Here is a 16,160-nt window from a genome sequence, read left to right as displayed (position 1 = left end):
AGTAATGACTTAAATAGACAAAAAAGTTTCAATGGAAAGTCCATCAGAGCAAGGGAAGTCCGGAGCCTTCCCCCACTTCCTTAGGGCTTCAGGAAGAGGCGGGCTTTTAGTTATTAGTCTATTCATTTACAGTCTACGGTTGCACTCACCAAATCATACACCCTTTAAGCTGGGTGGTATATGTTTTCTTGCCCAAGGACACAAATGGATTTCAGTTTTGTTTTGTTTATTTTCTCGGAAAATCATAAATGTTTCCTTTTATAGGCCTTGATTAATATCTCAGCTCAATTGTTTTATAATTTTTTTTTTTTTTGAAAGGTTCAGTTCCAAGTGTTTCGAGTGAGCAATTTGTAAAAAGACACAAAAAAACAAAAACAATTTGGTTTGAAGGTGTGTGTACTTCTTTGGATCTGTTTTCATCTTTTTGCCTCTTAATTCCAGCGTCTCCTCGTAAAGCTCTCAGAATTTTAAAACAAATACCTTTGCTCCAATGTGAATTAGACACAAATTACAGCAAATGTAATCGAGTCAATAAAAGTCAACCGTATCAAAAGTTGCTTACAGAAGAATAAGCATGCAAAATTCAGCTTGCAGACATTCAATTTTTGCACTTTTGTACAACATATTTGCAGCTATAGAGACTGACAGAGCTCAAATTATTTTTAACCCACGCACCCTGAGCTACGGTACATGTGGAATGAGGTGTCTATGTCTATCCTGCACTGCCCCCTGGTGGAAGAACACACAAACAAACTGACAGACACATATTACTTTTTGTTATATACACAGTTAACAGACGCCAGAAAAGTCACACATGTTCATTCTGTGGTAATTCTTATAAAAAATATCACTGAATACAAACACCATCAAACGCCATGTGTGCTATGACAGGATTATCTTTATATCATATCATTAAGAACCAAATAAAGCTTTGTTTATGAGTTTATGAATAAGGCTTTCTTAGACCTTCTGCTGGAGTTGTCCCGATTTTCAGTTTCTACAAAGGTGTAAGAGAGAGTGTAACAATAAGACAGAGATACGGGTAGAATTTGTATAATGCAGTTGTACCTGTTTCAGCGTTCCAGGCGTGGAGGCCAGCTTGTAAAGGATCCACAAAGGGACCATCGAAACCGAAGAGAAAGCCAAGAAGAGTCCGAGTCCATAGCCCCATGTCGGGTAGACGTAAGTGTTGTTGTACTTTAGGGGCTTGAACTGGACCAAAGAGAAGAGCAGTATGCCCTGTAAAATGGAGTCTGTTAGACAAACAACGAAGCAAATAGTATTTTCGAACACATCACAAATGCCATCACACCGATACCGGAATCATTGTTTAGGTATCAGTGTCCAAAATCAACAAAGCTTCTGAAAACCCACAGCCATAGTTGCTCCTCCCGGATAACTGAGCTCCTCACCCTGTCTCTAGGGGTTTTTCACTCAAAAAGCTGCTAAATTTCACAGAGGCAGTTTTCAAAATACTATAAATAAAATACACTGCCTGACTAAAAATAAAATAAAAACTCACCACAAGCAAATATAATTTTCGTTGGACGCCTTTAGCTTTCACTGTGGCAAAGATCCACGTTCATTTTTCATTATGGATCTTGTATCTTGATGGGAGAGTGAGACCACAGCGCAAAGCCTTCTCTTCTACTTCCCAAAGATTCTCAATGGAGCAAAGTTCAGGACTCTGGACTCTCATATTCATTTGTGAAAATTATGTCCCATTTTCGCTAAACCACTTTTTCACAATGTGACAATGACATACTACACTTTTCTGAAATTGAACAATTGATTGACTTACTGTGGCCACAGTTGGAGTGATATACTTCCAACAGTATTTCATATAGGGCCACGGGCGATACCCGATCATGTCCGCGACATTGCTGTAATAACGGTCAGCTCCTTGAGGCAGACACATAATGAGGATGATGACAGAAAATGATAAAAACTTAAAACTGTACCTACTGTACCCACGACTTACCATAAACCCAACCGATGCAGACAGATTCCAGTATGGCGAAGAGTACCACTGGGATACCGCTGCAGGCATAGTAGTCGAACAGCTGGAAGACATACAACCCACCCTACGGCAAGGAACAATAAATCAATTTGTGAGTGTTGATAAAACTCTTCAAAGATCCGATTTGTCTCAAAGTCCCACCTCTGTGATCATACACAGGCCGATGACAAGTGACACGAGGCAGACTCCCAGCAAAAGCAGTTTACGGCGATGGCCCGTGAAGAAGAAGGAGGGGTGCATGTCGGATATGGATGTGACCAAGCCCTCCAGATACACAAACTACAGGACAACATCAAAATGAGTTCAGGCCTGTAGAAAATACACCAAAAGATTCTCCAGAATCCTACTTTTTTTTTTTTTTTTTTTTTTAATAATTTAGTACGTTCTTTGAGTAAAATGTCTTAAAATGCTGCTCAAACTGGTAAAATTTAAATATTACAACTTGTAAATTCTGAGATGATCGGAGTGGTCCAAGTTCAGATAGGAACTGAAGACAGCAATGGCATAACATAAAACTTTACATTTTCCACTGCATCAGTTGTGTGAACCTTCAATTACATCTTTGGCGAAGAAATGGTCATATTACATTAGCATCCTATTAGTTAACTGTGCTAGCATTAGCCGCTTTGTTTACATGCGAGCTTTTTCAACTGGAATGCTCTGAGGTTGAATCTCGGAAATTTCTAGTGGGAAAAATCCCTGTTACCAGTTGCCTGGAACGCGGCATTAGATTAGAAAAGGTCTGTGTTATGATGTGAAACCCTGTGCATAGGATGTTGCACAGCAGTATGATGCTAACTTCCTGTCCTTGTTTAATCCATGGAGAGTTAGCTGAGTCTCGCTAAGTATATGAACAATACATGGCAGAAAACAAGCAGCTTTTGGATAATTACATATTAAAACGTTTACACAGGAAGTTAAATACTTCACCGAAAGAGACTTCTGTGTTTGTAAATGTAGATGTAGCCTTGTCGCTAAAGGCTAGCCTTAATGTGATGGTAAATGGTAAATAAGCACATTTTAATGAAGCACCTTTGGCTTGACGTTTATTTCTAATCTTATGGTTTTTCATTTGTGGTTGTCTTTCAGGTGAGTTTGTAATGTTTTTTTTTTTACAGCACAGAGACACTGATGCCGTTTACCTGACTGTCCAGGCCAAGAAAGATGATCATCATGAAGAAGAAGACAGCCCAGAGCTGAGGCAGAGGCATCATGGCCACGGCGCGAGGGTAAGCGATGAACGCCAGGCCCGGTCCTGGGTCAAACAGAAACATCACGTGTAAGTGTGGTCTGTATACAAGAGAAATGCAACTGGAGTTCATCAGCGCCAACCTGACTCTGCCACTGTTTCGATGCTGACTCCCAGCTCGTACGACATGTATCCCAGCACAGAGAATATGGCAAAACCAGCAACTAAACTGGTGGCGCTGTTGAGCAGGCAGAGAGCAAAGGCGTCTCTGTGGAGAACAGCCATAAAACAGGAATAAGGCTTTAGTTTGGTTGGTCGCATCCAACATCCCACACAACATCATATTTACAGTTCAAGTTCAGAAATAGGCCCGGCAGAAGCAATTTGCGCATCACACCAGAAAACAAAACGAGTACTATGTGCAAAAGTGGATCAGAGTAGTTTTTTACACTTGAAGCATATTCTCATTTGCATGTCAGATTTGGGCCCTAATTCTGTAATACAAGGCATTACAAATGGTTTATTATGTGCAACATGCCCACATAATAGCACATTTTATTTTTCAGCTTCAGCATCCGTTTTGATAAATGACCCACAAACAGTAAAAACATTTTACAGCATCTACCTAAAAACATTTAATTTCCCACCAGAGTGATTGACTCACTTGTAGCAGTTGTTGTCTGGTTGGTTGTAACTCCCCAGAGAGGCCAGGCAACCTGTGCACACAGCATAGGAGAATAATACCTGACTGGAAGCATCCATCCACACCTGCAAACATGTTCAAGTTAAGGAGGAACAGACATGGATTTATAGCTACAGGAAAATGCGACATTTACATGTGGAAAAGCAAAAAAATTTAGCTTAGCTTTTTACAGATTTCGCTAACTTCCTGTTGGCCAGTATAAGGTAAAGACAACTTCCTGTCACCATTTTAACGTAAAGTAAAAAATTAAATAGGATATTAAAAAATAGAGAAAGATAGTGACGCTATTTCAAGTTTAGGGTGACCAGATGTCCCAGTTTACCCGGGACAGTCCCAGTTTTGAGTCCTTTGTCCCATGTCCCAATGGATTTCTCCAAAACCATTGATTTGGCCCAGTTTTACTCAGTCTCCATCCCCGGTGTCCCATTTTTTGGCTAATATAGTCCAAAATAACACCCTTCACTTGATGAGGATTGTTTTTGGGCCATCCATCCATCCATCCATCCATTTTCTTCCGCTTTATCCGGGGCCGGGTCGCGGGGGCAGCAGTCTCAGCAGAGATGCCCAAACTTCCCGATCCACACACACTTCCTCCAGCTGTTCTGGGGGGACCCCGAGGCGACACCAGGCCAGCTCGGAGACATAGTCCCACCACCGTGTCCTGGGCCTTCCACGAGGCCTTGTCCCACTAGGACATGCCTGGAACACCTCCCGCGGGAGGCGACCAGGAGGCATCCGGAACAGATGCTCGAGCCACCTCAGCTGGCTCCTTTCGACGTGAAGGAGCAGCGACTCTACTCCGAGCTCCTCCCGGGTAACTGAGCTCCTCACCCAATCTCGGAGGGTGCGCCCAGCCACCCTGCGAAGGAAACTCATTTCGGCCGCTTGTATACGCGATCTTGTCCTTTCGGTCATGACACAAATCTCATGACCATAGGTGAGAGTGGGAACGTACATCGATCGGTAAATCGAGAGCTTTGCCCCGACTCAGCTCCCTCTTCACCACGACAGACCGATACAGCGACCGCATCACTGCTGACGCCGCACCGATCCGTCTGTCGATCTCACGCTCCATCCGTCCCCCACTCGTGAACAAGACCCCGAGATACTTGAACTCCTCCACTTGAGGCAAGGACTCCCCACCGACCTGAAGAGGGGAAGCACCTTTTTCCGGTGGAGAACCATGGCCTCGGATTTGGAGGTGCTGATCCCCATCCTGGCCGCTACACACTCGGCTGCAAACCGCCCCAGTGCGTGCTGAAGGTCCTGGTTCGTTGAAGCCATCAGAACAACATCGTCCGCAAACAGCAGAGACGAGATCCTGAGGCTCCCAAACCGGACACCCTCCGGCCCCTGGCTGCGCCTAGAAATTCTGTTCATAAAAGTAATGAACAGAACCGGTGACAAAGGGCAGCCCTGGCGGAGACCAACACGCACCGGGAACAGGTCTGACTTACTGCCGGCAATGCGAACCAAGCTCCTGCTGCGGTCATACAGGGAACGGACAGCCCTTAGCAGAGGGCCCCGGACCCCATACTCCCGGAGCACCCCCCACAGGGCACCACGAGGGACGCGGTCGAACGCTTTCTCCAGATCCACAAAACACATGTGGACTGGTTGGGCGAACTCCCACGAACCCTCGAGCACCCGATGAAGGGTGTAGAGCTGGTCCAGTGTGCCACAACCAGGACGAAAACCGCATTGTTCCTCCTGGATCCGAGGTTCAACTATCGGCCGGATCCTCCTCTCCAGCACCCCGGAGTAGACCTTACCGGGGAGGCTAAGGAGGGTGATTCCTCTGTAATTGGAACACACCCTCCGATCCCCCTTTTTAAAGAGAGGGACCACCACCCCGGTCTGCCAATCCAGGGGCACTGTCCCCGACCGCCACGCGATGTTGCAGAGACGTGTCAGCCAAGACAGTCCTACAACATTCAGAGACTTAAGGTACTCAGGGCGAATCTCATCCACCCCCGGAGCCCCGCCACCGAGGAGCTTTCTCACCACCTCGGTGACTTCAGCCCCGGTGATGGGCGAGCCCACCTCCGAGTCCCCAGCCTCTGCTTCCTCATTGGAAGACGTGACGACGGGATTGAGGAGGTCCTCGAAGTACTCCTTCCACCGCCCGACGACATCCCCAGTCGAGGTCAGCAGCTCGCCACCCGCACTGTAAACAGTGTTGGTGAAGCACTGCTTCCCCCTCCTGAGGCGCCGGATGGTTTGCCAGAATCTCTTCGAGGCCGACCGATAGTCTTCCTCCATGGCCTCCCTGAACTCCTCCCAGACCCGAGTTTTAGCCTCCGCAACCGCACGAGCTGCAGCATGCTTGGCCTGCCGGTACCTCTCAGCTGCCTCAGGAGTCCCACAAGCCAAGGTAGGACTCCTTCTTCAGCTTGACGGCATCCCTTACTTCCGGGCGCCACCACCGGGTTCGGGGATTGCCGCCGCGACAGGCACCAGAGACCTTACGGCCACAACTACGAGCAGCCGCATCGACAATGGAGGAGGAGAACAGAGTCCACTCGGACTCCATGTCCCCCGCCTCCCCCGGAATCTGGGTGAAGCTCTTCCGGAGGTGGGAGTTGAAGACCCCACTGACAGAGGGATCCACCAGACGTTCCCAGCAGACCCTCACAACACGCTTGGGCCTGCCAGGTCTGACCGGCTTCCTCCCCTGCCAGCGGATCCAGCTCACCACCAGGTGGTGATTGGTTGACAGCTCCGCCCCTCTCTTCACCCGAGTGTCCGAGACACGCGGCCGGAGGTCAGATGACACAACTACAAAGTCGATCATCGACCTCCTGCCTAGGGTGTCCTGGTGCCACGTGCACTTATGGACACCCTTGTGCTCGAACATGGTGTTCGTTATGGACAAACTGCGACTAGCACAGAAGTCCAATAACAGAACACCACTCGGGTTCAGATCGGGGAGGCCGTTCCTCCCAATCACTCCCTCCCAGGTCTCACTGTCGTTACCCACGTGGGCGTTGAAGTCCCCCAGCAGAACAATGGGGTCCCCAGTCGGAGCACTATCTAGTACCCCTCCCAGGGACTCCAAGAAGGCCGGCTACTCTGCACCGATGTTGGGCCCGTAGGCCGAAACAACGGTGAGAGACCTGTCCCCAACCCGAAGGCGTAGGGACGCGACCCTCTCGTCCACCGGGGTGAACTCCAACACGTGGCGGCTGAGCTGGGGGGATATGAGCAAACCCACCCCAGCCCGCCGCCTCTCCCCGCGGGCAACTCCAGAAAAATGGAGAGTCCAGCCTCTCTCCAGGAGTTGGGATCCGGAACCCAAGCTGTGCGTGGAGGTGAGCCCGACTATATCTAGTCGGTATCTCTCAACCTCCCGCACAAGCTCAGGCTCCTTCCCCCCCAGCGAGGTGACGTTCCATGTCCCGAACGCCAGAAGCTGTGCATGTGGACCAGGTTGTCGAGGCACCTGCCTCTGACTGCCACCCAGTCCTCTCCGCACCCGACCCCTACGGATCCCTGTGGTGGTGGGTCCACAGGAGGGCGGGCCCACGTCGTCCCTTCGGGCTGGGCCCGGCCGGGCCCCGTGGGCAGAGACCCGACCACCAGACGCTCGCGTTCGGGCCCCAAACCCAGGTCTGGCTCCAGGGTAGGGCCCCGGCTGCGCCATGCCGGGCGACGTCACGGTCCTTGAATGTCGTACGTCCATGAGGGTCTTTACCATTCACCGTGGGAAAAGACAGCTAAGATTTTGAACCCCCTATGGCATATTCCCAAATTGTGTCCCAGTTTTCTAATTTGAAACTCTGGTCACCCTAACTTAGTTATAATATGTGTCTCTAAAAGTGTGAAATTACACAATCAAACCAAATTGCCTTTTTGGCTAGCAGCATGTCCGTCCAAACATTTACAAGGCATCTTTCAGTCGCCAGAAGATTTTTTACATTGCGTTAGGTTCGCCCTGTAAGCTAATAATAGTTGCTCAACATTCGTTAGCATTTTGATCTTTATACTGTTGTAGTCATTTCTGCAACAGTAAAAAAAAAAAAAAAAAAGTGAAACATTATCTAGAATTGGTGGGACGCTGCTTTTTTGTCATATGTCTTGCAGAAAATGATGACAACTTTGACAAGGAACAGTCATTGCCCTAGGAAGTTAGCATCATCATCCTTGCTGTGCTAAATGCTACTAAAACTACAAGAGGCTGTGTGGTTCCACATATGTTGTCCAAACTTTGCAATCTATGGTGAGAGTCTGACATCAACCCACTCACGACCCGCCTCACCTGTGGGTCCGACAGTCGACTGGGATCAGGCCAGAGATAAAATCGAATTCCGTCGGCGGCTCCAGGTAAAGTCACGCCACGAATGAGCAAAGCAACCATCATGAGGTACGGGAACGTGGCCGTGAAGTACACAACCTATACACAACAGCTGGATTAGAAATTTAAAAAAAGTACGGGTGACAGACCACCTCAGCGTGTAGTGCAATATTTTTTGATCAAAGAAAGCTTGTGGTTTACTTTGCCTGAACTCTTAACTCCTTTCCAGACACAAAAGTAGCAGATGATCCAGCTGAGGAGGAAACATCCCGCCAGGTCCCAGCGGATGCTCCCCATCTCCTCTATTCCTCCGGACAGCCCCAGAATTCGTCTCCTGCAACAGCGCCGGGTTTTACCATCAGTTAAAGAGTTTCATAAAAATATAATTTTTCTTTATTTTGAAACTTACTGCCAGAATTCTTCAACAGATGATGTTGCATTTACAGAAAGCGAGTTGTTTGCAACTTGAATGCAGTTCACTAAAAATGGGAAGGAAAGTTTGAGTTTAGGTTATTGCCGAATGCTGTGGTTTTGACGGTGCTATTGCTAGTGCAAATTAGAAAAGTGACATATGCAAAGTTGACTTTTGTGGGTAGGTTATGGCGTTTTTTCAGTGTAGTTTTAGCTGTGGCGAGACATTTTCCCATTGACGCTATGTTTTGGTGATGACTTTAGTGACGTTTGCTTAAAGGAATAGGCCACCGTTTTTACATACTGAGATATGTTCTTACCTAACCTTAGACGAGTTAATATATCCCCGTCTGGTCTGTGTCCGTGCGCTCTGTCACGCAAACGGAGCACATACGCAGCCTCACCCACATGTCATATGGCTCCAAAAAAGCTCACGATAGAAGCTGCCAAGCTCTTCCACGTGTTCCCTATTTAAATAAAGTTACGTGAAGTGTTTTCATGCGAAGTATGACATGTGGGAGAGGCTTTGCGTGGCAGCTCGGAATCTGTGTACCAAAAATAAATGACTTGTTTCTGTTTTTAAGTTGTGTGTTTCAATTGTTAACCCTAACCCTGCTGTATGTGTGTAATAGATGATCGGAAAATACCAGAAAAAAGCATAATTTGTCTCCTTTAACAAACACAGTCCCCCAAAGGCTTTTGAAGGTACCTGTGTTCCAGGTGTTGTTGCAGCTGGCCCAGGGCAGTTCGGATTGAAACGAAGAGAAGAGATAGAGCAATGCCCAGGCCAAAATGACAATATAATACATGCAACAGTACAGCATGAGGATCAGCCCCCCAAAACCAATGCCTGGAAGACAAGACAGTGCAGTGTTAGTCAACCCATACACTTGCAGCTCATCAGCCACAGTAAATGTTTTTATTGTTGTTTTATTGTAAATATATACATTTTTTCATCTACTTCTGATGTCTATTTTGCAAGTCTTCTGTTGAAAACTTGGCAGAGGCGATGAGACAAGATGTGTGATGTGTGCCTATTAGAGGGAGACAGTTTGTATTCATCTGAACAGGCTGTTCTGATTATTCAGTGATTTCAAGCTGATCATTAATTATTCTGACCCACTCTTCAGAGAAGGAAAAGGCATTCCAATGTAAAAGCGTGTTTACATCGGGCTTATGCATACTGACCATTCAAAAGTAGTTCTTTTACAAACTCCTCCAAGATTAACCTCTGTCACCTTTGGTGAGGGAAGTGTTTCTGAAAGTCTGTTACGCTGGTCGAGTACAGTGGTTCATGGTGGTACTTTGGCTTCTTCATCTGCAATTTTAGACTTTGTACCCTTTAATCTGTGTTCATTTAAATTCAAGGGTTTAGAAATGGTTCACGGGCCAATACAACTCAAAGCCAAAAAAATCTCCAAAAACATAGCTGACAAATATTGTACCAACATTATTTGGAAGTGATTGGAATCATTGTGGCTGAAAGTCCTTCACACACGCGTTTTCATACATATTGTCATTGACTTTTGGATTGGACCATTATGAGAAAATAATTTGACCTTAGTTGACAGAAGAAGTTGACAGAGAAGATGTTGACCTTTGTGACAGTTTTTGTTTCATGTGGATAGTCCTAGTAATAAAAGATATAAGCCATGAACCAAGTGGCAGAAACCAAAAACATTTTTAGCATTTAGCTCAGAGGACTCTTTAAGCAACTATTTGTATCTGAAGTAAAATCTCCAAAGGTCTGAATATTTATGAATGATTTCTAACGACGCTTTGACTGAAATGTGGTTGAGAACATCTGTATTGTTCATAATTTGGGGTGATTGATGGCTAATGCTAAAAGCTATAGGAAAAATAAATTACGCAGGCTAACATACTCTGACTAGCTGACTTACTAACTGTCTAGCAGTTAGCTTGTAGCATCAACATTGTGGTTAGTTTTCTCTGTTATTTCTGTATTTATGGGCTGTTGAACAACTTTGCTCCTCTCCATATCTGTGTTTCTTTATTTAGTAGAACATATTGCATATTCATAATTCAGCATTTGTTTAAGTAGACTTGGAGTAATGGGTGAAAGAAACAAATTTCTCTCCAAAACGGTGTCTGTCCCATTGAGTTGCATTGGCCCCAGCTACAAAGGAAATTATGACATCTAGAATGCGATGAATGGAACCTTTAAAAACAAAATCAATTGACGCAGAAAATGGATTGTAGATTGAACATGGTTAATTGTACACTGTGGTAATATAACTGATGCCATACTACCTTCAAACAAAGGGCAGATCTTCCTCCAGCAGGTGATGCCGCCCTGACCGGTCATCTGTCCCAGAGACACCTCCAGGAAGAAGATGGGGATCCCACATGTGAGCAGAAACAAGACGTACGGCACCAGGAACGCGCCTGACAGAAAGATACAAGTACAACTAGTTTGTGCACATTTTAAACAATTTGTGGCATAATGGATTAAAAAAAAAAAATAGACTTAATGCCTACTTGAAACAACTGTAAAGCTTTTCAGTGACACGTGCGACCTCCTTAGCCCCCATCGTGCTCAAATTTAAATAGTCAAACGTTCGTGCTGTAAACATCTTTGTTTGTGCTGTTGTCATTTTTGAGATATTAATGATTGTTTTATTTGTCAGATCTAAAGTCGCCCTGCCTTTATAAAGCTCCAAAACGGGTAAATGGTGTCAACCGCTTCCTCTACATCTGTGCTGTAAAGATCTCCGTTTGTGCTGGTCTTTAAACTATTCCAAACTTTAGAGCCTGGAGGCATCCACGCTTGTCCTCTTCTGAAGCGTGTGCACATGTCAGCAGCGCACGGCAACACAAACATGCAAAAAAGAATCATGAATATCTCAATAATGAAAACGGCACAAACAAAAATGTCATTAAGGACTCAGAAAACTCAGAAACACCTGCGGATCATTTGTTGACCTCTATGTAACTTTAACCTCTTACCACCTGTGAGTGATGAGTAGATGGTGCAAAATTGTGTCACACTTTATCACATTGTGTTGGCAAGTTTCCTTGTATAGTCGCCATCTGGTGGTGAAAAAGCATTGCAGCAGAAAAAAGTGAACTCAACACTGACTGAGCTCATTGAGCTTTTTAACAGCTGAGAGTGATCATTTAGAAAGAAGAAAACTGCTCAGAATGATGAGAATAGAAACAAATGACTGAGAATGAATGAGAAGTGTCAGTGACACATCCATCCATCCATCCATCCATGCATTTTCTTCCACTTGTCCGTTGCCGGGTCGTGGGGGCAGCTGTTGGAGCTGCCCAAATCACACTGCACCAGCCCCTATGGCTCCTCCTGCAGGTGATGGGTCCACGGGAGGACGGCCTCACGATTAACGGCCTGTTGGTCTCTCATAAGGGGCTTCTGAACCGCTCTCTGTCTGACCCGTCACCTAGGACCTGTTTGCCATGGGAGACCCTACCAGGGGCACAGTCCTTACAGAGCTACACCAACAGCAGAACAACTGTGTACCAGCCTAAATATGTTTATGGACGTGAAAGAGAAGAAAAGAGATGACTCTTGTGATTTACACGCTATCTTTTGAATCATTTTGTAATCAGGCGGATGGATCGTCGCCCGATGAATAAATCCCAAACGTGATTTCCAAATCGCAGAGGCACACGACAAAAATGCGACAAAACAGGCGACGTAAACGCAGCTAAACAGGTGATGACAAAGGGATGAAAAAGAAACTAAATAAAATCGACAAAAACGCAACAAATAAGCACCAAAAATACAAAAAAATGTGACTGCAGTTTTGTAGGTCTTGAAATGAGGCGTTACTGTCCTATTGGTTGCAATGTCCATCAAGAAGTTGAACTTGAGAAAATGTTCAAGGTTAATAAGTCAGTTGTACATATTTCATGAACAACAACATTGTCTCAGTTTAGGCTATATTTCAGTTATATGTGCAACAAAACGTTATGGGGGGGGTTCAGCCCTACCCACTCACCTCCTCCATTCTTGAAGCAGAGATACGGAAACCTCCAGACATTCCCCAGACCGATGATCTCTCCAACCACGGCCAAAATGAACTCCCGTTTGCTGGACCACTGGCCTCTCTTGGGCTGCTCTGAAGAGGGGCTTGTGGGTAAAATGCTCTCCAAAGTGTTTACTGGCTCCATGTGCATGTTTTAACCCTGCGTGCGGGGTGCAAAAAAGAAAAAGGATATTTTATGGTGTTATCACTTGCAAATGAAGTTATGTCAGCAAATTAAACTTGGGTTGTCCTGGATACTGTCCAGTGTTATATATTTCACATATTAGCAATAAACAAATGACATTTCTCACTTACCTGTGCATCTGGAAAGCCTTGGCATTGGAGAAGGGGCTGCAGTCTTTTTTCAGTTGAAGCTGTGGCGCAGAGATAAGGCGAATGCTTCTGCCAGTACAACCAGAGTAACTTTTAACATAGACACGAGACTCTTCTTCTATGAAGGGGGGGGCTGCCGTGGGAGAAAGGGACGGCCCAAAGCAGTGGTTATTTTCCACTCATCGGCATTCGACATACCGGTAGTAATGACATCATCACATTCTAACATTCTAAAAGTAACTAATCAGATTAGGTTTATGAGATTGATAAGAGGTCTAAGGCAAAACCGGTTATGTGTCAGTGTCCGCCATGATAAGAAGCATCCAAATAGGGCTGTCAGTTAGGAAGGAGGTAGGTAGTGGAGCCTCAATGCTTCCTCTCATACCTCCTTTAGCCTAGGGACCTCTAGAGGTTCCTCACCGCCGATTAGGAGCTATGTGCCATCCCATAAACCACCGCACTTCCAATCCACCCCACCCTCGAGTGATTCTCAACCATAGTTGATTGACAGGCACATATTTAATTATTAAATGAAGTGAGTCCAAGGCAAAACCAAAGTCCGATAAACCACAGCCCAGCAACGCCTCGCGTCACAGCTGCCCGGCCTCGCCAGTCGGACTAATGGAACTGACCCAACTCCTCCACTGACTTCTCCCCTTCCCGACCAAGATGCACACCTGCACTTCTGGACAAATCCCCCGTTTTAACATACCTTTTAGCATTTTTAACCTTTTAAAAAAGGTTAAAGCTACCTTTTGTAGCTTTAACCTTTTGTAGCTTAATCTTGTTAAACTAGAACCTGGCTCTGCACTTTTGTCCAACTGGTTGGTCAGAACTCTGGGCGCTACAGTTTGAGTAATCACTGAAAGGACAAGATCGCTGTTACAGGCGGCCAAAATGAGGTTCCTTTGTAGGGTGACTCGGGCATCTATTCTGGATGCCTCCCAGTCCCTTCCTGGGGAGATGCTCCGGGCATGTCCCATTGGTAGGTGGCCCCAGGAAAGACCTTGGACAAACCATGTCTCTGGCCTGGCCCAGAACAGCTGGAGGTGTGTGTGTGTGTGTGTGTGGATTGGGAAGTGTTTCCTCCATGGACCGCGATGGATGGATGGATGGATGGATGGATGGATGGATGGATGGATGGATGGATGGATGGATGGATGGATGGATGGAAGGATAGATGGATAGATGGATGGATGGATGGATGATTAACAAAGAAGAAAATTCTCTGATTAAAATAATCCAATACCGGAAATATGGTCCTTAGTAGTAATTATGGGATCCTTTTCTTTGTTATGCTAATTATTTCTTTGTTATGCTAATTATGTGTATACAAGAATTATCATAATGAAATTATTTCACACCTCCCCAATCCACGTGGTGTCCTAGACGCGATGGCGCCACTGCAGGTGCATGGGCAAACCGGTTCACACCTCTGCAGATACGTCGCACCTCCCCTGCTGCATTCCATAGTAGACAGCTATGCTTTAAGAGCTATACTATCTAGTTTTGACTATTCCAAAGTCATTTTGATTGTTAGTTTGTAAGCATTTACTTCTGTAATGTTTCTATAGTGGAATAATACAATACTAATAATAATAGTGATGATAATAATAATATATTTTGTTGTTTTCATTATTTTATTTTAGAGAAATGTGTGTGGGCGTAAATACGGGATTCTGTAAACAAAACAACATAAAAATAAAACGATTTTGTTTTCCATAGGAACACTGAATTAAAGTTACAGATAGAGCAGTGTTTTTGTGTCTGACTTGTGTGTCTTTGAGCTAATGCAGTAGTAGTAGTAGTTTATTCGATCAGTTCATTCCTTTAAATGTAAAAACATTTCCAATTCTTTGTGTACAACATGACCGAAAGGGTTTAGGCTGAAGTGAAAACTTATTCCGCCTAACCCAGTTTACAGACTTCCACCAGAGAAAAAACAAAACACAAACATTAATAATGAACAATATCATAATAATAATAATAATACATTTTATTTATAATGCACTTTACATTTGACACCAAATCTCAAAGTGCTACAGTGGACAGCATAGTTAAAAACAAAACATTATAAAATACAACACAACATATATTAAAAGACAAGACTAAAAAAACCAAAGCATTAGCTGTTAAAATAAGCTTTGGTAAAAAAGTGGGTTTTAAGTCCTTTTTTAAATGCGTCCACCGTCTGTGGGGCCCTGAGGTGGTCTGGGAGGGCGTTCCACAGGCAGGGAGCAGCGGCTTCAAAGGCCCTGTCGCCCATGGTTTTGAGCCGTGTCCTGGGCATGACCAGACGGTGCTGTTGGCCTGACCGGGTCCTGGTTGAGGTGTGTGGTGTGAGCAGTTCGGTGAGGTAAGTGGGGGCCACATCGTGCAGACAGTGATGGGTGTGGAAGAGGACCTTGTATTGTATGCGGGACTGAATGGGGAGCCAGTGCAGTGTACGGAGTATGGGGGTGATGTGCTCGTGTTTTCGCACCCTCATCAGGATCCTGGCAGCGCTGTTTTGAACATACTGGAGCTTTTGGAGGCTCCTGCCAGGGATCCCGATGAGGAGTGCATTACAGTAGTCCAGCCTGGAGGAGACAGAAGCATGAATGAGCTTCTCTGCAGCAGGAAGGGAGAGGGTGGGGCGCAGTTTGGAAATATTACGGAGGTGAAAGAAGGCAGTTTTGCAGATGGATGTGACAGGATTGTCAAAGGAAAGGTGGGGGTCAAATTTAACCCCTAGGTTAGTGACAGAGGGAGAGAGGGGAATGGTGTGTCCAAAGAATGAAACAGTGGTAATTGGAGAGGAGCAGAGTTGATGAGAGGTTCCAGTTTGAATGGCTTCTGTTTTAGAGCTGTTGAGCTGCAGGACGTTTTGACTCATCCACGCCTCTATCTCCTCCAGGCAGGAGCTGAGGCGTGCAGCCGTGGCAGAGGGAGAGCTAGAGGGAGTGACTCGGAGGTAGAGTTGTGTGTCGTCAGCATAGCAGTGGAAATTAATTCCATGCTTGCTGACGAAACGACCCAGGGGAAGCATGTAAATGGTGAAGAGGGTTGGACCGAGTACGGAGCCCTGGGGGACCCCACAGGTGACAGTGTGGGGTCTGGATTTTGCATCCCCCAGAGCTACATACTCGGTTCTGTCAGTGAGGTAGGAGTGAAATCATTGAAGGGCGGTACCAGAAAGACCAGTGTAGTGTTGGAGCCGG

At 45.7% G+C, this 16,160-nt stretch overlaps 1 protein-coding gene across 1 annotated transcript; it reads right to left on the bottom strand.

Moving 5' to 3' along the window:
• Positions 1–943: 943 nt before the first annotated feature.
• On the bottom strand, positions 944–13,055 carry LOC306972253 (sodium- and chloride-dependent GABA transporter 3-like; the record flags this gene model as incomplete). Its single annotated transcript, XM_079568800.1, has 15 exons — positions 12,943–13,055; positions 12,601–12,787; positions 10,889–11,023; positions 9,327–9,467; positions 8,616–8,685; positions 8,408–8,540; positions 8,171–8,305; positions 3,874–3,977; positions 3,353–3,477; positions 3,163–3,275; positions 2,162–2,299; positions 1,982–2,084; positions 1,802–1,902; positions 1,069–1,239; positions 944–997 (listed from the first exon to the last, which is right to left on the bottom strand). The coding sequence occupies exons 2-15, from the start codon at positions 12,776–12,778 to the stop codon at positions 944–946; spliced, it is 1,701 nt and encodes a 566-aa protein (XP_079424926.1). The 5' UTR covers positions 12,779–12,787; positions 12,943–13,055.
• Positions 13,056–16,160: the final 3,105 nt, after the last annotated feature.

The sequence above is a fragment of the Gobius niger genome, assembly GCF_951799975.1.
Source record: "Gobius niger genome assembly, chromosome: 13".
In the NCBI taxonomy this organism is placed as follows: domain Eukaryota; kingdom Metazoa; phylum Chordata; class Actinopteri; order Gobiiformes; family Gobiidae; genus Gobius; species Gobius niger.
This window is presented reverse-complemented; position numbering and strand designations above follow the sequence as displayed.